The 24745-nt window shown below is 36.4% G+C and overlaps 1 protein-coding gene across 3 annotated transcripts in view; it reads left to right on the forward strand.

Annotated features, from left to right (window-relative positions):
* The window catches only part of GRM1 (glutamate metabotropic receptor 1), a 391937-nt gene that overhangs the window by 272544 nt on the left and 94648 nt on the right, over positions 1-24745 (forward strand). For all 3 annotated transcript variants that reach the window (XM_045805276.2, XM_045805277.2, XM_045805278.2), the window contains exon 3: positions 14488-14723. In XM_045805276.2, coding sequence (XP_045661232.1) covers positions 14488-14723 — 236 coding nt within the window. The remainder of the gene's footprint in view (positions 1-14487; positions 14724-24745) is intronic.

Below are 24745 nucleotides of genomic sequence, written 5' to 3' on the forward strand. Positions count from 1 at the left end.
AAAAAGTCAGAAACTGTTTGAACAATTAGGATTAGTTAACAAGTTGTATATCTATTGATGTAAAGTTGGTAAGGACTTTTTTCCCCCTTCAAATGGTAGGACCTAGAAATTAGAGATTAAGATAATTTGCATTGGGTCTGTTAAGAGAATTCGTGAATGAAGTTACTGAACCATTGGATTCCCTTTTGAAAAGCCATGAATTGCTGTGCTTTGACCTTTTGTTCAAGTAAGAAAAATAAATCAGTTTAAAAAAAGAACTACAAAAGATCTTGACAGCATGGTTGTCATCTTAGAATATCGGAAAGAAAGCAGCACCAGAAACAGCCCTCTACATGTGCTAACTTTCCCACCACTGTGGACCTCACATGCTTATTTCTTACTCCCACTTTCTCTCTTCCTTCCTCTGTTCTCTTCTTCCTTCCTTTCTTCTGCAAGTAGCTACTGAGGACACACAGTTATATTATCTGTAGCACTCTTATTCTTGCTGTGAGACCTCTCATCTGGAAGTTTCATTTTAGTCATCCAATGACTCTGCAACTCAAGATACTGCCCAGTCACACAAAATTGCTGAGAATAACTCTAGATCTTCATAACGCATTCCTTCTTTACTTTCATTTTATAAACCTCTTACTCATTATTGTTCATGCTACCTACCTTCTCTGCCTCCATGTATACTCATGTGCCCTTGTCTCATCTGATATTAAATCAAATGAGGTTGGATTATCTTCTGTCTTCCATAAAGGAACACTTCTTTTTTCTCTCTCTCTTTCACAGAAACATGCATAGCTCTTGCTTCCAGTCTACTGTCTCTAAGCAGAGCCCTCCTGTCAACCCTGAGACTGCTTTAGAAGCAGAGGCCACTAAAAAAGAAATGGTAATGGAAATTTTAGTGATGAGGTGGAACCTGTTGGATAGCTCAGTTTTAATTCCAGTGAAGGCAAAAGCTAAAGCCTCAAAGTCAAACCTTGCAGAATTTAAGCTACAAATGGGTCCTTTGTGACCTAGTCCAAGTGGGATCCTACAGGCGATAGCTTGCTATAACACAATGTGATTTTTGAGCCATACTGAGTTCCCTTAGGGCGTGATTTTACAATTTTTCTGAAGGGAACTTAGAATATTTTTGTAATTTGAACATGGAGGTATTTTGGACTCATAGCTACATAGAAAACAGGGTATGCTAACTGAGGTGCAGGTAAGGGTTGTGCCTTGCTTTGAGCTCCAGTGGTCCCACAGATTTCTGCAGCTTTGCTCTCAGGATCACTCATCAGTCTGGGTAACCAAAATGAGACCTCCTTCTCATTGTCCAACAAGGACTTTTAAAAAACTAAAAACGGTTAGAAAATTTACAGTATCTTAGAGAATAGCAAATATATGGTATACAGGATATAGTACATCCTATTCTGATCAGTGTAAAGAATTTGAGCCTACATTTCTGTGACAAGTGAGCAACGTACGGCCACAGCTACTTATTCCTACCTTGCACTAGCTGCCTAAAGTCCCCTTACCTCTGAACTCTACATGGATCATGCCTTCACACAGCTCAGATCTCCACTTAAGTGTTATCTTTTCAGAGGTGCTTCCCTGACCACCCAATGTAAAATATACCCCTCTTCGTTTATATCACATGACTCTTTAAAAACTCTCTACTTAACCTACATCACCATGTGATAACTTTTTGTCGTTATTTGTCACTTTAATATCTCTTTTCCTCCTCACTCCATATATGAATTTATATGCCTGGTAATATTTATTGGATGCCAGACATTGTGAATTTTGCCTTGTTGGATACTGGAAATTTTATATTTCTTAAAAATATTTTTGAGCTACTTATGGGAGGAGCTGATGTTACTTAGAAATAATTTGGTCTTTTTGCATCTTGATTTTAAGCTTTGTCAGCCAAGACCAGAGCAGCATTTAGTGCAGGGCTAGCTTTTCCCAAGTACTGAGGCAAGATCCTTCTTAATACTTTAGCCATCTTCCTGTGAAACATGACTTTTCTGTTCTGGCTATTGGGAGCAGTTATTATTCCCAACTCTATGTGACCTCCAGGCAGTATGCCCTCCAATTTTCTAGTTGGTTGTTTCCTCAGCCTTCAGTAATTTCATCACATGCCTGGGCTGTCTATATTCAACTGAATACTTTTGGGAGAATTACTGTAGACTGTTCTGTCTTTGCAGCTCTTCCATCTCCAATGCTTTGCCCTGTGGACTCTGGCCACCTTGACTTTTCCTGACTCCCAACTCTGTCCACTCAACTCAGTGAATCCACTGGACTGTCCCTGAGTCTATCCCTTCCTATTCCCCTCTTCCCTGCTTGCTTCTGAGCCATGATTTGGAAACCTCCAAGTAGGGCGCTCAAAATATTGTAAAGTTGATCTCACTTTGCAGAGATCACTGTCTTTCATTGCCTGATGTAAAATGTGTTAAGAACCATTCTTTTATATATTTTGTCCATTGTCTTATTTGTTTCAGAAAGAAGAATAAATTTGGTACTTGTCTAGGCTAGAAGTAGAAGTCCAACTTCTGAATTTAAATGAGAGCAGGGATATTTCCAGTCTTATTCATTAATGTATTTTCAAGTTCTAACAGTGCTTGGCACTAAGTTGGATATCCATAAATATTTATTAAATGAAAGAATGTAAAAGGTTTGAATCAGCTAATGTTGGAGGATCTAGATTTGTTCTTCAATGAATCAAAAGGTACTCTAAATGAATTACACGAATGTAAAATAAAAATATATGATACCTTTGTATTCATTTTCCTGTATTATTAGAATGATGTACTAAGTCCCAGATACAATTCAACTCATCATTAAGAACAATTCAATGCTGAGAGACCTAAAGCATGCATAAGTGTATATATCTAATTCTAATGCAGAAGCTATAATTATTGTTCCCAAACTCAAATAGCTGCGGGCATAAACTATAAATTTCCTTTTTAAAATTAATAGTATTTGTTAGGCTAAAACCATTTTTGTCAGTTTCTGGGTGTTTATATTTTTTGATGCTCCTTAGCATGTAATTATCTGGTCTTGAAAAAAAAAAGTAATCCAAATGTATAAATGATATAACCATAGCTTTCATAAACTGTTTATTTAAAAAATAATATCTTTTAATTTCTATTATATCTATTTTAGAATGAAACAATAATCAGTTAAATCACCTTTAGCTCATGTAACAGGTAAGTCAGAGTTTACAACGAATCCTGAATTTCAGAAAAAATGTCACAGAATGCTCTAGTTAGTGGTATGCTGTAAATGTTTAACAACTTGCTCTCTTAAAAAATGAAACAAAGTAGAACAATAAAGCCTTGATTTCTAGTGTCTGCTCATTTTTATGGACTGAATTGTGTCTTCTAAAAAAATATGTTAAATTCCTAATCCCCAATATCTCAAAATGTGGCTTTATTTGGAAATAGAATTGATCCAAGTGTAATTAGTTAAAATGAAGTTATAGTGGAGTAGGGCAGACCTTTAATCCAATATGACTGCTGTCCTTATAAGTGTAGAAGAGACACAGAGGCACAGACACACAGGGGAACACCATGTGACCACAGAGCCAGAGATTGGGGCAATGCAGCTGCAAGCTAAGGAGTGGCATGGATGGATGGTCACCATCAGAAGCTCAGAAGAGTCAAGGAAGAATCCACACAGAGTCTCAGAGGGAGCATTGTCCTGCTGGCACATCGATTTCAGACTTACAGCCTCTAGAACTATGAAAGAATAAATTTCAGTAGTGACTCTTCCTGTTTGTGGTACTTTGTTAGAAAATCTGACATATCCTTGAAGTAAATACTCTCACTATGGCCAGTTTCAGCTTTCTGACGTGAAGTTACTTAATGCAGAGCTAGGAAAAGCTGCTAACAATGAATTCTTGCCAGCTGGTTTGAGCCACCTCCCGCTTATCACTGTTATACTTTCTCTGTGAATTCTTGAATTCAAATTGGTTCATAGATTTTTATCCATTAATTCAATTCATTTAACAATACTTAATAAGCACCTACTATGAGCCAACAACTGTTATAAATGCTGAGGTTACATAAGCAGACAAAAAAGAAAAACCTCTCTGCCTATGTGAAGCTTCCATTTTACTAGCTGGATAAAGAAAATATGTTTATATGGTATGTCAGGTAGTGATAAGTTTAAATGAGAAAAAAGGAATAGAGAGAAGGGACACAATTTTAAATAGAGAAAGATCTCTCTGAAAAGGTGATATTTGAGCAGACATGAGAGAAATGAAAGAGTGAGCCATGAAAATACCCAAGTGAAGAGAATTCCAGAATTTCAGGCAGAGAGAATAGCCAGTGCAAAGATCCTAAGGCCAGGGCATCCTTTTTCATTGAGGAACAGTAGGAAGTCAGTGTGGCTAGAGCAGGGCAAAGGTTAGAATAGCAGAGATGAGAGGTAATGAGGCTCAGAGTGTGTAGGGTCTTTTGAGGTGCTTTGGGTGAGAAGAAAAGGCATTGGTGGATTTTAAGCAGAGAAATGCCAGGATCTGATTTATGCTTTAATCAGAATCACTCTGGCTCTTTATTGCATTCTTTTTTTAATGGGTCTCTTGCTTCTCTTCAGTTGGTTCTTAACAATTATGTGGGAAACTGCAGCCTCTCACTTGGTCAGCACAGGGACATGAAAAAGAAAAGTTCAGTAGCAGTAAAACAACCAGGGACTTAAAAGGGGGAACAAAGATTGGTAATTTAGATCTGTAAAATTTTGCAGTAAGGAATGAAGCCATCACAGGCTTCCCAACAAAAAGTCTCTACTTGGTGGTCATGGTTTCATTTACCATGAGCATCAAGATGGAGTTTTGAGGTGTCCCTTTTTGAGCTGTTTAACTAGCATAGTCTTTACCTTAACAACTTCTAACAACTTTACTTTAACATCTTCTGGAACAGTACTTCTTGAAGTCTCGATCTTCTTTTTCTTCTTCTCTCTCTCTCTCTCTCTTTTTAAATTCCAATCTAGTTAGGAATTGTACTTTGGTAAAATACAATAAGTAAAAATTACTAGGAAGTCAAATTCAGCATGAAGACAGGCAGAATACAAGCCCAAAGTTGTATTATTAGATTTAACATACATAAAATCTCATTTCGGTAAATAAAATGAAAATAAAGGAGAAAAGAATTTCCAAAAGAGTACTCATTGTCCATTGAAACTGTGTGCCCAGGTGATTAATAGAGAGAATTACTATTATACTCATAACTTTTAGATGTTCTATAATTGTAAATAAGAAGTTTTAAGTGGGAGTGCCTGGGTAGCTCAGTTGGCTAAATGTCTGACTCTTGATCTCAGCTCAGATCTTGATCTCAGGGTCATGAATTCAAGCCCCATGTTGGGCACCGCACTGGGCATAGAGCCTACTTAAATGAAAAAAAGTTATAAATGAAGTAGAAGTTTCCTATATTAAATGCCTATATGTACACTTTAAACAAACACCATGCACGTCAATATTTAAAATTTTAATATGATAAATGAGTTTATTAAATTATCTAATCTGCTTTGGGTTAACAATTATACTTGCATAGTACATGCATTTGTACTCCTCTTCTTCATTTAATTTTTGTAACATTCCTAGTAGAATAACCAGCCTTTCAGAGGTCAGCTGATGGAAATGGAAGAAAGATTTTATAGCAATTTCAGTGAGGTTGGGGTATTCATTTAAAATTTTTTATCCCAAGTGAAGTGAGTGTTGCTGTGTTTTCAAAAGTCATCTTTAATCTTTAATCACTAGTTAGTTTCAATAATTTATCCCGTAATTTTTAGTTCAACTTAAATTATCTTTTAGTGAAATAAAGAATTCTGTATCCACTTCCAGTTTCTTATATGAGGATTTTTTAAATGAATAACAAATTTAATAAAATTTCATCTGCTGTGGACTGAATTGTGTCCCCTCAAAATTCATATGTTAAAGCCTTAACCTCCAATGTGACTCTTTTGGGAGATAGGGCCTTTAGAAAGATACTTAAGGTTAAATGCGGTCATGAGTGTAGGACCCTGATCCAATAGAATTAGTGTCCTTATAAGAAAAAAATAAAAACAGACACCAGACAGCTTGTTCTCTCTGTCTTTCTCACACTGTGTATATGTATGCACTGAGGAAAGGCCATATGAGGACATAGTCTGCAAGCCAGAAAGAGAACTCTCACTAGAAACTGAATCAATTGGAATCTTAGTATTTGGACCTCTGTTCTCCAAAACTATGAGCAAATAAATTTCTGTTGTTTAAGCCACCAGCCTGTAGTCTTTTGTTATGGTACCCCAAGGAGACAAAAGCAATCCAATTCATGAAGTATTTGCTGACAACACTTTGCAGATGATAATATCGAGATCATTTTCTACTCATTGACAATTGTTTTTAAATTAAAATTGTGGTACAGCAATCTATAAAAAAACTTCTTCTTCAAAGTTGTTGACTTTTAATTTTGCCCTTTGACCTCAGCTCCTATTTGTAAAAAAGAAAAAAAGAATTCCTTCTTTTTAGGAAATACAGAGATCATTACATATATCAGATATCAGTCAATAGAGCAAGTTAGGCTTTCCTATTGATATGTTTAAATATTGAGACCAAACTGATTTCTTATCCTGAAGAAGCACCGAGTGTGTTCTATAGTTCACTCTTGACATAGCTTCTCCCCTCAATACCAATAATAGTTGTTTATGGTCAGGTTCCATATTTTCACAATGAGCTGTGTGGGGAAAAATCCAATAAAACAGAAGCCCTAATTTGTAGCATTTACTGATTTTCTTGAAGTATGTATCCCCATCATGAATAATTTCAACCTACCAATGTTAAGTCACAGAACACAGCATTTGGGAAAAATGCTAACGATCTGTTCTGATGGGCCAGTGAAAGCCACCTTCAGTGCATTTGTTCTTACCTAACTCGAAATTTGTAAGGTCACTAATCGTTGTTTACTTAAGCTGATTTTTTTTATTTTAATCAAGACCTTCTCAGCGAAGAAAGCATTGCATTGAGTTACATTCTCTCATAAGCTACGTGGGCAGTTACTCCAGAATGTTTCCCTGTTGGCAGTTGCAGCATCAGAACCCACCCATATACAAAACATAAACCGCCAACCACATTTTTTGACAAAGTAATTCTTCATAATTTTATCATATCTAGAGCTAGTTGTGCTTCTCAGCATTGAAGCTAAAAGAAAATTTAAATAGGAGCAGATCTTTCTTCTTTTAAATCTTCATTTTCAAATTGCACACAGAGTAAAAGAACTGCCACGTAAGAATTTATCTGCACATTTGTCAAGTTACAATGAGAGAATGCTTTGCTAGCTTCATTTATTCAGTGAGTTGGTTTTCCATATCATTAGGCAGTTTCAGAAATCTTTGAGCTATGATGCATCAGAAAGTAAAACTTGAGCTACTTTCTTTACCGGAATCAGCAAACATTTCTAAGCAAATATCTTTGATGCAGTCGTTCACTAACGTCTTGGCAACTGTTGTGTATTTTAGTCTTAGCAAGCCCAAATGCCACTTCATAAAAACCCATGCAACACTAATGTTTTATGTAGAATATTGAGCATAAACTTCCATTGGCTTTTTAATACTTTTTGTTTCAAAGAATTATTTGGTTTTAAATTTAGTTTTTTAATGTTTTGTGTATAAATGATTAGTAAATTTTGATGATTTCATAAATTCATTGGGTAAAACAACTCCATAAATAACACACTATGGTTTTGGCACTTCACCATTAATTAGGAATAAAAGCCAAATTCAATATATGAGCTGACATTATTTTCAGGTAAATTTCATCAGAACTCCTTTCCCCTTGTTTCTATGGAATCATTTCCACTATCCACATTCAAATACGACTGTTGCTACATTCAGCAGATTGTATACCTTTTCTCATTAAAAAAAAAAAAAAAAAATATATATATATATATATATATATATAAAATAATTCAGTGAAACTTGTGTGGCCATAGAAATAGAGTTAAAATAAATAATGAGAATTTTATTTCCCTAATTTAGAAATTAATCTTATGGGATAGATTATAAAATAGGCTTGATTAAAATTTAAAGTCATTGTAAAAACATGTATAAAAATAAATGCAAATATATTCTTGGAAATTTATATACTTTTGGGTTACAGTTGGCAAAGCAGCCTTGGAATGTCACACACTGTAACACGGTTCTACAGCATATGGCATGCATAGAGCTTGAGCTACAGGCAGTTCACTATATAAATTGTAAAATGACGTGTTTATACCCTATGCAATGACATGTGTCCACCTCTCATGTTCTTAGATCTTGCAACAATGTCTAACTGCTCTAGATTTTCCTATATGCTTAGTCTCTGTTGTACTTCCTCTTGACTGGTAACAGTTTATGAATTGGTACCAATCTTTGGACCACATGGTGAGTAGTGCTTTTGTAGAGAAATCTTTCTCATACGTAGATAGAGCTCAGACATTGGTTGGATCATGAGAAGATGGATGATAAAGAACTGTTAACATCTAGTAAGATTTCATCATGTGCTAGATTGTGCTAAGTATTCACATGGATCATATGATTTAATTCTCACACAATTCTAAGAGGCTGATACCATTTCCACTCTCATTTTATAGGTGGAGAAACAGAGGCTTGAAAAGTTTAAATAATCAATTCCTATTTCACATTGTCTCAGGATTAGTTGAATGAGAGACAAAATGCGATGCTATCTTGGTAGTGGAATTTGAAGGAAGAAAAAAGACCTACTTGTCCACAGTAATTCCCCTCATCAGCCTACCCTTCTTTTGCACTGGCTTCAAATTGTCATTGATACATGAAAAATTGGTTTGTAGAAGTTTTAGGAAATGGCTTCCACATTTACACGGTTGCGTGCCATATTTAGCATCTTTGCTTTACATTTCTGCTAGGAGAGGAGGATAGTCGTAAGTCTCCAGGTGGCAGATGATTCAGACTCAGGATGCCAGGGATGAGTTGGGGGATAGGAATGAGGAAAAGATGGAAAATAAGAATTACTGATCTGATCTTGATCTCCTTTACACGAAGTTTCTACTTGTTGAGAATTCCCTTCATTCCTGCTGTGTTGCCCTTTGATACCATCCCGTTCCCTCCTCCACCTTGGTCACTTTCTACTGAAATGCCATAGGACTAGAAGTAAGGTTTCTGTTTGAGTTCTAATTCTAGCAGTGCAAGACAACCAAAGGTGAAGTTACCCCCCTCATCTTCTCTTCTGTTTTTCAGTAAGCTGAGGGACTGCTAAGTGCCTGTACTATGTAATTAAATAAAAACTGCCTACATTTTGTGTCAGTTTTATATTTGTGGTGGGTTTGCGGCAACTGATTTTAAAATTTAATAATAGACTAATTGTGACCCATACCCCACTTTCTGGTTCATCAACGCCTCCACACCATCAACACCCACCTTCATACTACAATGTAATTTGCCTTTGCGTGCGTATGTGTGTGGGTCTGTGCCCATGTCTGTGTGTGTGTTTCCATAGTTTTTGTCTGAGAATCCTAGAACCAAAGAACCTCCACAAATACCTACCCTCTGAGTACTTTCTAGAATGACCCTTCTAAAACAAATCTAATCATGTCCTATCCCTGTTTAAAATCTGAATAATTTTTCACCACTCTAAGAATGAAACCCAAAATCCTTGACGAGGATGTTCAGGTTGTTTTAGATCTCACTGGCTTGACCTATCATTCCTTTACCTGGCACACTCTAAGCAAACTGAACACCTTGCTGTTTGAGAGCTTTGTACTCTCTTAAGCTGGTCCTTCTTCCATCTCCCTCTTTACTGTGTAGCTTCAATCCTTTAAGTCTCATCTTAGATGTTACTTCTCCTCAGGCAAAATCTCCCTTGAGAGGACCCTTCCGCTTTTCTGTGCTTCTGTAGCCCACCTTCCTTTCCTATCAGCTGCTACAACTCCCTGTGGCTATTATGTATTCGGTGGCTAGTCCTCCCTACCACTGTGATTGCCTTGAGAGCAGGGGCATTGCCTGTACTTCTTAGCAATGTATCTGCAGCAGTAAGCAAAATGCCTAACTCATACAGGATTCTTAGTGAATAAATGTCGAATGAAGAAAGCCAGTCTGAATTCTTATTGAAAAAGCTGCCACTACTGCCATAAAATTTCCCACAGTTGACATCACTTGATTTAAATTGCATCATATGACATTTCTTCAGGCTTTGTAAGTATGGTTAGCATTGTATTTATAGAATTTTGTGCTTGTTTACATATGTTTTTGAAAATATTTTTATTGTCCTTTTCTCATTTTCTTGCTTATATGGTAATCTCTGGAATATTTTTAAAGAATGATAGCTTTATTATCAGGTACACACAGTTATTTGTCCTCAACACAAATCAAATTGCTTTGCTCCCTGGATTATCATTATTTTAATTGAATATAAATATGTTTTTCTAAAATGTTTTTAAACAATTTTTAAATGAATACTATTGTATTTCTGTTTTTTACTATCAATTTGCTTATTAAATGATTTTAATTTATATGATGCAAAAGTGACACTCATGCCGCTCCTGTCCAGTTATAATTGGTAGAATTAGAAACAATATTTTCTTATTGTTTCCATCAGAATTTATTCAGTGGAAGAAATCTTTTTAGTATTCAGGTTGGGATTGTGGAATTTCACAGGGACCAGAACAATGATTTTTTGGGACGAGAACAGCCCTGTGAAAGAACTGTTGTATAAAAATGTGGAGAGGGACAAGAAACAAGGATTCGTGTATTTTGTGAGGAATACTTATAAGACATGTAGCTGTCTGTTAAACGTTCACCCTGTTTATCCACGTTCTGCAGCTTTATTTCCAGACCCCAGATAGGAAAAGGAACTCATCACTGGGGAGCAGCTGGGGTAGCAGACGCAGCTGGAGGCTGTGAATGTGCCTTATAGAGCTCAGCACCCAGCACAGCAGGATTCACTGCAGAGGCCTGGGGTGAGCAGGTGCCTGCGGGTTGTCTCTGGTTGCATAGTCCACAGTACCACCACCACTATCAAAACAATAACAGAAGTAAACACCCAAACCAGGTATCAGGAGAGCTGCTGCCTCCCTGTTTTCAAGCGTGCTTCACAGAGAATTCACCAGAACAAATATCCTTACAAAAAAATCCCAACACAACCGAACAGCAAAAATCCTTTAACCTTCTCTCTAAATACCTTTGGCAAGTGGTCTGTAGACAAAAATGATTTAAATATATAAAAACCAAGAGTTGCTTTATGGATGTTTTCAGCAACTTTTTGTTAGCATTCCCTAATACCTTACCTGAGATAGATTTAAGATCTCATATAAAGTCTAGTGATTAATACTTCAAAAGTATTCACCAACCAGTCCTAGCTGAATATTTTTTTTCTGTCATATCCTGGTTCGCCTTGATTTCATGACTTCTTGGATTTAACACCAACTCTAATTTCTGGAATGAGGTCATCAACAGTGAGGGGGAAGGGCTTTAACCAATGGCAACAGGGATCTAAGGCTCTGTCCCACTAAACCGTATGACTTCAAATTTTCTATATTCAGGTTTACTCCCATGATGTGCTCCTCTGTGTTGGAGTGCAAAAGGGCAGGAGGTCACACTTTCCCTGCTTCCATCATTGACATATGATACTTGCTTTTATAAACTGGGAATGATTAAAAAAAAAAGAAAAGATATGCAAATAAACAGTATAGACAGCTCATTTCATACACTTAAAAAAATTGTGGGTTTCCTTATTCAGACTACACATTCACACAAAGAAAATCTCACATAATATTAAATCTTGGGGAGAAACACACTTCAAGCTTAAATTTTATGTCAAAAAGGAATTTTTTTTTTCTTCAAATTGTAAGTCATTTGATTTGGAATATATACTCATAAGCTGAATTTCTAGAAAGCCTAACTGGTTTTGTTTTTACCCTTAACCCTATAGTTCAGGTCTTCAAATTGCTATATGTGTAGTTATGATATAATGTGAATAAATCTAAATAATTAAACTAGTTCAAGCCTTTCTAAGTAGACTGAGCATGTAGAAAGATAAAAGAGTCTGTCTTCTTTTTTTAAATCAATTTGACCTGCCGTCATATCCAGTGATGGTGAGTACAGCAGGACTTGTTAGAAAGACTCAGGTCATTCCCCACCAGAGGGCAGAGCTCAGTGGCCTTACTATGTAATAGGCTTAAAACAACACTTTGAGGACTTCCTGCAGTCCTTAGGCTAATGATTACTAAGCTGGAATTTATGTCCACACTACTGTCTCCTGCCATATTTCTATGCTACAGCTATACTGACTCGCCAAATTCTTTGAATGGCCCATGCTCTTTCCTGTATATTAGATAATCTACCAGGAACGTTTTATACCAGTCCCTCCCCATCTCTTCATCTGACTAATGCCCACACATCCTTTACATCTCAACTCAGATATAACTTTCTTAGGATAGTCATCCCTAATTACCTTCTCTCTACCCACACTTGTATACATACATACACATCTGACTAAGTCAAACCCCCAAGCCCCTCCTCCCCACAGTACTGGTCACTTTTCCTTCTTTACTTTTACAGCATTTGTAATTCTTGTTTAGTGTCTATTCTTCCACAAGTCTGTAACAGTAGGGGTTAGAGGATAGTGTGTCTCATTCTTAATTAAACCTTGAGCATAGCAGAGCATCTAGGTAAATGCAAAAGGAAGGAGGACAGAAGGAAGGAAAGAAGAAAATGATGGGGGGATGTAGGGGGAAGGAAAGGTCTGTGCAAGATTGTAAAATTTCTATCCCAGTGGATTTAGAAGAAACATATAGACATTCTCTGATCTGGCTGGTTAGACCACACTATACCTCAAGGTCCCTTTAGTTCTGGATCATGGTAAGTCAGCTATACCTTCTACAGCCTTTGGTCTGTTGAAAAATACAGCTCCTGTGTGGTTCACTGGAAAGATTCTGGAACAGAACTGCACCAATAAACTCAGCTAAGTGGAGGACACATTTATTCCAATTGATCTCAGTTTAACAAGGAGTGAACTATGGTCAGTCATATATATTTGGCCCAGGTCCCTGCTCTGTGAGAAGCAAGTGATAAAACACTTTCTCTGGCAGAGACTGAATAGTTATGTTCCAGAAACTGCAGGGTATGACTCTGTGGGTATAAATAAATCCACTTCTTGACCAAGACAATCTTTAACCCTCTCCTCAGTTTGACTCAACTGTAGACAAGTTTCTTCCTGACTATGGGCCCCTTGACTTCCCTTTCCTTAGAGCGTTTAATTTAAAAATGCCGTTATAAATTCTTTCTCTGTCCCTTGGAGGTGTACATTTTCTCCTAGCCTCTTGACAGTTGTTATAGCAGAGAAATTTCTTTCTCAAGGACCTGGAAGCCATCCCTTTGAAATGCATCAAGAATGATAGCAAACCCCTGTCTCCCAGTTTCTGTGGGTAGGTGGGAACCTAACTTAGATAAATGACAATTATCAAACACAGATGGCTAATCACGTTGACCAAATTCCCCTCAGTGTCCTCGAGCACTTGCTCACTAGCTCACCTCAGCACTTAAATCTCCCCAACTTTCGTATTAGCAGAGTGGAGTTCAGTGTCTCTGTCCTAATGGAATAGTCTTGAATTAAGTCTTCTTTGCCTGTTTAACTCTAACTAGTGCAATTTTTCTGTGGCACTTGCTGGGAAGGGATCACAGCCACTCACATGAGGTTTGACCCAGCTCATATGTATACTTGAATTAAATTGGAGCTATGTCACTCATGACTGATGTGAATGTTCTAGAAGGTGACCAGATTTTTTTAAAAAATTGAATTCACTGAATAAAACGTCAGTTAACTTCCTTTTAGTGAGCAGGAGGATTATTTTTATTTGGGGGAGTGGGATTGTTTTCTTTTAATGCTGCTATTTTGAAATAACATTGAGGGGGAAGCATCTGATCTCTTCTAGGCAATGCAAGTTTGAACAATGTCCAGGAGCAAAATCTGTGGTTGTCATGCTTCTGAGCTAAATCAATTTTCTACCCCATAAATGCAGCTCATATAATGGTCTTGGCTGCAACCTTGAAACCTTGCTGAGCTCTTATTGTAAAGGCCCTGACTGCCTGGGTTTTATTTTATTCTGATTTGGACAGCAACTGATGGTTTTTGTGGCCTGAAGAGCACTGGGTTTGGGAGCCAGACTGCCTGGATCCATATTCTGGATCCACTGAGATTTTGTTAGTTGCTGAACATCTGACTGAGTAGAAGTAAATAGTACAGAATCTGATGCCTAGTAAATGCTCAATAAATGTTAGTTCTTGTCATTGCTACTATCATCATCTTCATCATCACTTTTACTACTGTGAAAAACAAACAGGACTTTATGATTTCAGAAGTTACTCCTCTCCACCAAAAAAAAAAAAAAAAGTCATTGATAGGTAGCAATTTTGGCTGAAAATAGACTTTCAGCCTTGCTGAATTGCTTCGTTCATGCATAATGCTGAGCCCTATTTGTGAGACCTTTGTCTTTCTCTCTCCCCACCCCAATTCCTGAATTTTTTTAGTGATGGATGGGCTGACAGAGATGAAGTCATTGAAGGTTATGAGGTGGAAGCCAACGGGGGAATCACAATAAAGCTGCAATCTCCAGAGGTCAGGTCATTTGATGATTATTTCCTGAAGCTGAGGCTGGACACTAATACGAGGAATCCCTGGTTTCCTGAGTTTTGGCAACATCGGTTCCAGTGCCGCCTACCAGGACACCTTCTGGAAAATCCCAACTTTAAAAGAATCTGCACAGGTAATTTGCGTTCACGAAATAACAACTCAGAGGTTACAACTCTAGCCCCATTGCAACTTGTTGAATGAGAGTAGAAGGTGTCAAGGCTGGAGTTCCAAAGACTGAATTGCCATCTTAATTTATAAAATAACTAGAATTAGGAGAGTGTATATATTACCCCAAGGATTCATGTTTCCATATTCTGGAAAAACTGCTTTGGTCTCTGGTGGAGCAAGTTGTAAGAAGTGATAATACAGTTCAATGAAAAGCAAACTGAGAATTCAGGTATCTGGTATTCAAGCCAGAGAGAAGAGATTTTATTGCAAGCATGCTTAGGAAGTGTTGCCCATAGACATAAGCAAGCAGCACTGGTTTGATCCCTTTTTCTTCTTTATGACTCGCTTCAATATGCAAGTCTGAAGAAGATGAGATAATGTTATCTAGGACCACACCACTAACATGGGTATATGTGGACATAGGTGGCAAGAAATTCCGCATTCTTATCTGTAAATAGGACTGACATTTCCTGGTGGGACAGATAATTCCCATGCACTGCTCACTGAAGGCATGCCAGGAAAGGACAGCACATTGTTCCAGGTCTTTAGGGCTTGGTGAACTCCAGTGGATGTCCTTTTCTGCCCCCCCCCCCCCAGGAACTTCTTAACAGAGTAACTTTCATGAGTGTTATCGTTACTATGTAGAGACATTGCTGTCTGCTGTCTTTTTTCAGCATTGCTTAATGTGGCAAAAATAGATCCTCTTTGGTCTACCACAGTGCCATTCAAAGCCAGTTTTCTGTACGGGGTTGATAACAGAGCATGATGGACAGGCATTAAAGATGGTGTCACCATTGACTGAGATGGGAAAGACTTCAAGAAAAGGAGAAAGGATCAGGAGCTAGATTTCAGTGGGTTAATTTTGAGATGTCTATTAGTGATGCAGATTTATATATGTCACTTGGTCATTGTGTTTTTTTAGTAAAATTTAAAATACTATTTATTAATCATACTTGGATGTCTTTTTGCAAGGATTTCCAAGAAAATAGCTTGTGACCTAAGCTTTCAAAACAAAAACTAGAAATCTGTAACTACGTTTGTTTTGAAAACCATTTTGGGTTTTGTGCATGCAAATGTCAAGGTTAAAATCTGAACTTGCTTAAGTTTCATAGTAAGAAATAAAAAAAAATTGCACATTCATGAATTGTTCTTATGTTATGCTTGACTCTCAAGGCTACTTTTAAGAGCTTCTTATGTGATTACCTTTAATAAATATGTTTATGTTTGCATTTCATTCTGCAGTCAAGCTTAGCAAATATTTCCCTTTGTTCTTAGTTCTAAGGAAGACTGAAGACTTATTTAACTTTTCTATTTGGAACTAATTCATGAACTTTATTGATCTCTTCTGCCGCAGGAATCCTAGAATTTTATCTTTAATTTATCTTTAGCAGTATTTGCGTTATCTATGTGTGTATACATTCAGGTAAATTTACCTTGCTCTTCAGTTTTAATGTCTGCGTTTCTATGAAATTGGCTTCAGTGTTATTGAAGAACAACTAAACTATCACTTCATGTATCATTCTTATCTAGTTGAGATCCTTGAATAGCAAATAAATTGCATAGTCTCCTAATGAATATTCAGACACATTTATGAACATTAATGTGAGGAAGTTGAATGAAACCTTCCATACTATCGATAGCTGCTCTTTCCAGCACTTATTTTACTTCCTCTAATTGGATCATTTTGGTGTTTAGGAAAGTTTAGGTATTGCAGTTAGTTTCTATAGAAACCTTTATGGAGCTTAATCTCAGATGTCACTACTTAAATAAAGAGTTTACATGCACTAGATTGTCATTTTGAATATTAAGGGTCCTGAGCCCAGGCTGAATAATTTGGGAATCACTGTGGCTAATTAAAAAGTACTTCATGCAAAGTCTACATCACTGCTTAATTAGTTGGGCATATCAAGGGATTGGAGATGTGTCGGAAAGGTACTAACTAAAACATCAAAGCCTAACTCTTTTTTTTTGAAGGTTTTGTTTATTTTTTTTTTGAGAGAGACAGAGAGTGAGAGCGTGAGCGGGGTGGGGGTGAGGACAGAGAGAGAGGGAAAAGCAGGCTCCCTGCTGAGCAGGCCTCCATGAGATCATGACCTGAGCCAAAGGCAGACAGTTAACCTACTGAGCCACCCAGCTGAAAAACCTAATTAAAAAAAAAATTAATCATTCTGAGGACAGTGGAAAGAATAGGTATAAAACAAATCAAAGTCACTCTCTTGCAGTAAATGTCTTAGTTGTTTACAGCATTTGTATTATGTTTGCAATAGCATAGTGCTTTATCCTTCCTGATGAGAATTGTGAAAATGATTCCATGGAAACTGAGAGCATTTAGAAGCTTAACCACTGGGCCCAACACTGGTTTGGTTAGGTATCTGCCAAATGACTTGGAGGACCTCACTTAGTCTCTGAATCAATTTCTGCAACTGGAGCATGGTAACACTTTCTACTTTACACAAGTGTGAGAATTGAATGAAATAATACAAGTGAGATACCTTGCAAATTGTAAATCCTTACGTAAATGTAAAGTGTTATTATTAATGTCATGTCTTACCAGAAGGCAAATATGGTATAGCATGGGTCACCTTACTAAATATTATAGATTTTGAAATTACAAATTTAGCATAACTATATTCCAAGATGTGGAAACTAGAAAAACAAGCACACAAGTCGTAATGAACCACCATTAGAGTGCCAATATAGATATTTTATTTTTTTCCTATTCAGGCTTTTACCGTTTTTTTCTGATTATCACAGTAATACCTACTGCTATGATTATTGTATATAAATTAGAAACATAAAAAAGTATAAGAAAGATGATGAACATTAAGAATTTTCTTTTATATAACCACTGTTAATCACTATTAATTTTTTGATATATTTCTAGCAAATACACTATTAAATTTTTGGTGTATTTTTATCTGTATATGCTTTTAAATCACATAGTCAATATTATTTTATATATTGCTTTTAAAATGAATACTGCCTTTTCTTTTAGATTTATGAATTTATCATTAATTTCTTTCATTCTTCATAGCTGCATACATTCTGCAGACAGATAAACTCTAATTTATTTAACTCTTTCTTCCTACACATTTAAGCTATTTTCAGTTCTTTATGAATTAAAAAAAACCTGCAGAGTTGCATTAAAAAATTCTTCTTCCTAACCACCCCCTCTTTTTTTCTCATTTTAGATAATTTTTTTTCTTTTTCTTTTTTTCTTTTTTTTGGATAATTTTCTTAAGATACATTTCCAGAAGTTGAATTACTCAATCAAATGATATGAACATTTCTAAGAGAATAAGAAATCCCAAAAGGCAGCTTCTACCAGCACAGCTTACAATTCCATGAACGTTTTTTCATTTTGTTTTGCATAGTTATAATCATAGTGTACATGTAATTCTGTTACAGATTATAGTTACGATTATACTTCACCTTTTTGATGTTGCCATACGACCTTTATAACCACCATTTTAATAGCTCCGTAATATTCTACCCAATGGAAATACTATAATTACTTAGTCATATTATTGGTTGCTTCCAATTTTTCTTCTGATGAAAAACACTGAATATGGTACAGAGAGTTTTCATGGTTGTTGTTACTTTTTTTGGATTGTTTCCTCTCTATAGATTTTTAAATATATAATTATTGGTCTAAGAACATAATGATATTTAGGCCCCTTAAAAAATATATTACCATTGTCTTGCAATATTGGCAATATTAGGATTTGCTGTGGTTAGCAGCATAATAACTGGATTAGTTCACTATGTCTTCACCGACCTTTTTCACAGTCCAGTGAATTTACAGTCATAATTTTACATTCTCCCCTTATTCTTTATATCAGCTGGAAATAAGTGGGCACAATGCTTTTTAAAGCTAGTATATCCTTGTATTTGGTTATTATCCAAGACATAATGAAAGAATTTAGATGATATCTGTAATACTCACCAACAGCTCAGGACTACTAAGATAATGACAGCTACTCTGATATGACAAAATTTCAAGAATTCCAAGCATGAGTACTCTTTTTTTTAAAAAAATTGAGATATAATTGATACATAACATTGTTAGTTTTTAGTGTACAGCATAATATTCGATATTTGTATGTATAGTAAAATCATCAGTACAGCATCCTTTACCATCCATCATCACTATATATATGTGTGTACATATATATATTAGATTTTATTTATTTGTTTATTTATTTATTTTAGAGAGAGAGCGCATGCATTCAGGAGTGAGGGAGGGGAGGGGGAAGGGGTGGAAGAGGGAAAGGGAATCTCGAGGAGAGTCCATTGAGTGTGGAGCCCCATGTGGGGCTCCATTCCATGACCCCGAGATCATGACCTGAACCAAAACCAAGAGTCAGATGCTCAACTGACTGAGCCACCCAGGTCCCCCATGTTTTTTCATTACCATTTATCCATCAAGGGACACTTAGGTTGCTCCTGTGTCCTGGCTATTGTGAATAGCTGCAATGAACAGAAGGGTGCATATATTTTTTTCAAGTTAGTGTTTTTGTTTCTTCAGGATAAATACCCAGAAGTGGAATTGTTGCATCATATGAGAGTTGTATTATTAATTTTTTGAGAAACCTCCATACTGCTTTCCAGAGCGCAGTGCACCAATTTCCATTCCCACCAACAATGCACAAGGGTCTCCTTTTCACCACATCCTCAGCAGCACTTGTTTTTCTTGTCTTTTTGATGATAGTCATTCTAACAGATATGAGGTGATCTCTCATTGTAGTTTTGATTTGTATTTCCCTGATGATTAGTGATATTGAACATCTTTTCATGTACCTGTTAGCCATCTGTATGTCTTCTTTGGAAAAATGTCTATTCAGATCCCCTGCCCATTTTTTCACCATTTTTTTTCTTTTGCTATTCAGCTGTATGGATTCTTTACACATTTTGGATATTAACCTCTTGTCAGATATAAAACTTGCAAATATTTTCTCTTATTCAGTATATTGACTTTTCATTTTGTTGATGGTTTCCTCTGCTGTATGAAAGCTTTTTAGTTTGATGTAGTCCCCCTTATTTATTTTTACTTTTGTTATCAAAATCCAAAAAGACATTGCCAAGATTTTCTTTTAGGAATTTTGTGGTTTCAGGTCTTATGTTCAAGTCTTTAATCCATTGTGAGTTTGTGTGTGTGTGTGTGTGTGTGTGTGTGTATGTGTAAGATTTCATTCTTTTGTGTGTGTCTGTCCAGCTTTCCCAAAACCATTTATTGAAGGGACTATCCTTTCCCCAAACATGGGTACTCTTGCTTCATCTTGGAGACTCCCATTCACAATTTTAAGATTGTTACTAATTTTTATAATAGAGTTGCCTCATTATTAAGTTTCATTAGAGTTTCCATTTTGAATTAACATATCATATGTAAGGTGGGATAAGATTTGTCCAATATAATTCAATCCAGATTAAGATGGTCTATAAACTGAGACAGATTCCTACTTACTATAGCCTTTTAGGTCCTAGGGTAATAACTTCTCTTTGCCTTTGGAAGTTTGACCCAAATGCCATTATGCATGCCTGAAGAACAACATTTGCCTTTACCCAAGAAATTGGTATATTAGCCATAGTTTGTGGAAGGCTTCACAATTCTCAACCCCTCCCTGTATCCATTCCCTTTGAAATGTGACTTTGCTGCTCCTCCCATTATGAAGTAGAATTTTGCTTCCTACCTTTTGAATCTCAATTGAATTTATAGCTTGTTCGTTCTAGGTCCAGGTTTTAAGAGGCTTGACCTACTATTCTTCTTTCTTGGGACCCTCTCTCAGCTGTATGTACAAGCCTGAGTTAGCCTTCTAGAATATGAGAGAAACTTAGAGCAGAAACAGGATGACCTCTTAGTTGATAAACCAGTCTCCAGCCAATACACTAGCTGGCTGCTGACACATGAGTTCAGCCTAGCTGAGGTGAGTCATGTCCAACCGAGAACAGCAAAACTTCCTAGTTGACTCCCAGATTCATGAACTAAATACTTGTTGTTTTAAGCCACTAAGCTTGGGGTGGTTTGTTATGCAGCATTATTGTGGCAATTGATAACTGATTAAAGGATCTCTATAGCCCTATAATCCATGACCCTCACATGGAACAATAGTTGATTTAATTTAGGGAACATAATTTCTCAACCCAATGTTAGAATTCTCAATCTTTTCCCCCTTCAGGAGGAATGATACAATGCTGTACCCTGTATCTCTTGAAAAAAGCCTAACATTTTTATAGTTTCTTCAATGAAGATTTAAAGCCCACTGATCCAAGGCAGTAAAACTATTCTACTTTGGAATTCTGGAAGTGCTAACAAGTAGAACAAAGATAGCTGAGCCAAACAAACATTCTCAAAACGAAACAGTAATAGGTTCTCACACAGTGCTGGTAGAAATTTCTTTATGGACGTATGTTTTAAAAGCTTTGGTTGTTGCTTTAGTCAGTTTGGGGTGCTATAACAAATTACCATAAGCTGGGAGCCTTGAACAACAAATATTTATCTCTCACAGTTCTGGAGGCTAGAAAGTCTACACTTAGGGTGCCTGCATGGCAGGCGTCTAATGAGAGCCTTCTTCCCTCTTTCCTCACATGATGGAGAAAAAGAAAAGAAACAAGTCTCCTAAGTGTACTAATCCCATCAAGAGGGCTGCACCCTTAAGACCTAATTACCTCCCCAAACCCTATCTCCAAATATCATCATCACATTGGGGATCAGAGTTTAAACATATGAATTTGGAGGGGACAAAAACATTCAGTCTATAACAGATGTATTTATATTTTTGGTTGAAAGAATGAAAGTGAACTGACCTTGTGTCACTTTTGGACATTATAATTTCTCAGAAAACCTCATTAATTATCACACATAGATGAAACTCTGAAAATAATATCATACTATAAGTACAGTCTTGGTCTGCTTAACTCTTAATACTTTTGACCTGCCCTGTCAACTGTGGTAGCCACTAGCCATGTGTATTTTTTTTATAATTAAATTTAAATTAATTAAAATGAAGTTAAGCACTCATTTTCTCAGTCTCACTAGCTATATTTCATATGTTAACAACTGCATGTGGCTAGTGACTACATCTTACATCGCACAAATACAGAAAAATTCCATTATTACAGAGTTCTATTGAATAGCGCTGCATTCTGATTTTTTCTTCCTTTTTTATTTTATTTTTTTTTTAGAGAGAGGGACGGGGCAGGGCAGAGAGGGGGCAGAGAGAATCTTAAGCAGGCTCCATGTCCAGTGTAGAGCCTGACCTCATAACCCTGAGATCATGACCTGGGCCAAAATCAAGAGTCAGACACTTAACAAACTGAGTCACCCAGGCTCCCCTGCATTCTAATTTTCTAACCCCAGAAATGCCGGTTTTTTTGTTTCTATGGTTATTTGGATCTAATTCGCAAGTTAGTATTTCCAGCATGATCAACTTGTTGACTATCTTCACTGCAGCAGCTGAAAGATGTTATGAGCCAAGGCTTCCACCTTGCTTGGTGATTCCCACAGAGCCTCCAACCCCAATAGGGCAGATTCATTCCTGTGAAGACCAATTCAGTATAGTTTCTTCTTCTGTGTCAGTTTAATAATTGAATGGATTTATAGAAACGTGTTCTATCATTCAAAAGACATAAATATTGATTCAGGGGCATATGTTTTCCATCCTTTTGCTTTATATTAATCTTGATTCTATTTCCAAAGGACTTGAATAATTTTTAGCATCAAGCAGATACGGACTTCAGGTATACAAATGGGAATTTTTTGAGGCCTTCAATGCTTATTGTAACAGTGATCAGTTACTATTTTATCAAAACATCTAATTTACAATTTTGTAATATGGGATATGCCAATGAACTTTTTGCTATGTAAACTAGTTACCTAGAGAATGGCCTAAGGTTTATATACCTATTATTACTAGAATTTAGTTTAATTTATTAATAAATCCTTCAATTAGATCAAATTCTCCCTATTAAACAATTTATATATTTTCAAAGTTGAATGCTTCCTCCTGTGGTCCAGCCTAACTTCTGAACAATTTGAGAATGGGTATTTTTAATCATTAAAATCTATGGCTATTCTTAACTAAGAGTTCACCTTGAGATAAAAGGCTAGTATATATTTAGATATTCCCAAATGGCTATGTATGGGCTTACTCTATATCATATAAGTTGTACTGCTTCTCATCAGGAGAATAGTTTTGCATTTCATTTCTTCTACATATTTGCTGCTGGGAAAACTCACATGAAGTAAAGTCATAATTTCAGCCATCATAAGAAGTTACAGTCTTTTCATGATGGGTAGACCAAACATACTTGACGTATGGCCCATTTACTCTTTTTCTTGTATTTTTATATTTTTATTGAGGTATAATTGACATACAAAAAACTACACGTATATAAAATGAACAATTTGACAAATTTTAATATGTGAGTATGGCCATGAAGTCATCACCACAATCAAGATAATAAATATATCACTCCCCAAATTCCTTTGTCTCTCACTGAAAATTCCTCCCTCCCACTATTCCCCCCCCAACTCCTCCCTCCTATTCACATGCAATTTTCTGTCACAATAGTTCATTTGCAATTTCTACTTTTTTTTTTTTAAGGTTTTGTTTATTTATTTGAGAGAGAGAGAGAGAAGGGAAAGGGAGAAGCAGACTCTGTGCTGAGCACAGAGCCTGACCTGGAGCTCAATCCCATGACCCTGTGATTATGACCTAAGCTGAAATCAAGAGTTGGAAGCTTAACCAATCGAGCCACCCAGGCACCCCCTACTCTTAAAACGAGATTGTGTGCTGTGAACTCTTTTCTGTCTGCATTCTTTCACTCAGCACAGTTATTTTGAGATTCATCATTGTATTGCATGTATCAACAGTTCATTTTTTAAAAAATTGCTGAGCGATGTTTCATTATCTGGACATAACAAAATTTGTCTATCCTTTAACCTGATAATGGGCATTTGAGTTATTTCCAGTATTTGGTTATTACAAACCAAGCTGCTAAGAACATCTATGTGTGATCTTTGTATAGATATATGTTTTCTTTTCTTTTGGGGCGAGTCCTAGCTGTGGAATCCCTGGATCCCGTGGGAGGTGTATGCTTAACTTCTTTAATTTATCCTTTGGTCCTATTCATTATGGAAATATATAATTGGGAAAGCAGCAGCATAAAGAAATCAAACACTGAAAAGATAAATGGTTGGTTAGAATTCAAGAACCAGTCAGACTTTTGAACTTGTTCTTGAGGAGTATGTTCCATCATTCCATTATTTCTGCTATGTGGAGGTAACAGTTAAGGTGAAGGGGATGTTCTGTATCCATATCATGAACCAAGTTTGGGGTCATAATAGCTACTAAACATGATTCCTTATTAAATGCTGTGAAATGGAGGTTGCCATGTCTCTGGACAACTTCTTTAGTATGTTCTCTGGAGGTAAATTCTCTGGTGCCTGCTTTTTTTGAAAACTAACCTCATACCTGAAGTTATTATATACATTTGTGCCCTAATGAGTGGGGCCCTATGTAATCAGCCCACCAGTTACGTTTATAATCTAGGTCCTGTGTCTCTAGGCCATGGTAGTATACTCGAGTATTATACTTCATATCCGAGAGCTGCTTGTCAAACCTCACACCAAAGATCTGTGTGAAGTGGTGTTAAACCTGCTATCATAGTCATCTGTGCCTATGTCAATATCATGTCATAATTCTATATGGCCACTCTATTTATTTACTAATTGACTTTTCTCTGGAGTATCACTGGCTGGTAAACAACATTAGTTGTGACCACAAATCCTTATAGAAGTTTGATGGGCATCCATGGGTACTACATGGGACATGTATTAAAATTTGTTAGAAATATGAATCCACAGGGACTTAGCTCAAATAGATTTGGTCTAATACTCTAACCAACAGAACACTATTATCCAATCCATTTGGATAAATTAAGATGATATGAAGAAGAATCTTGTCCTTTCGAGCAGTGATTCTCAAG

The sequence above is a fragment of the Ursus americanus genome, chromosome 11, assembly GCF_024610735.1.
Source record: "Ursus americanus isolate L20-20 chromosome 11, mUrsAme1.1.p, whole genome shotgun sequence".
In the NCBI taxonomy this organism is placed as follows: domain Eukaryota; kingdom Metazoa; phylum Chordata; class Mammalia; order Carnivora; family Ursidae; genus Ursus; species Ursus americanus.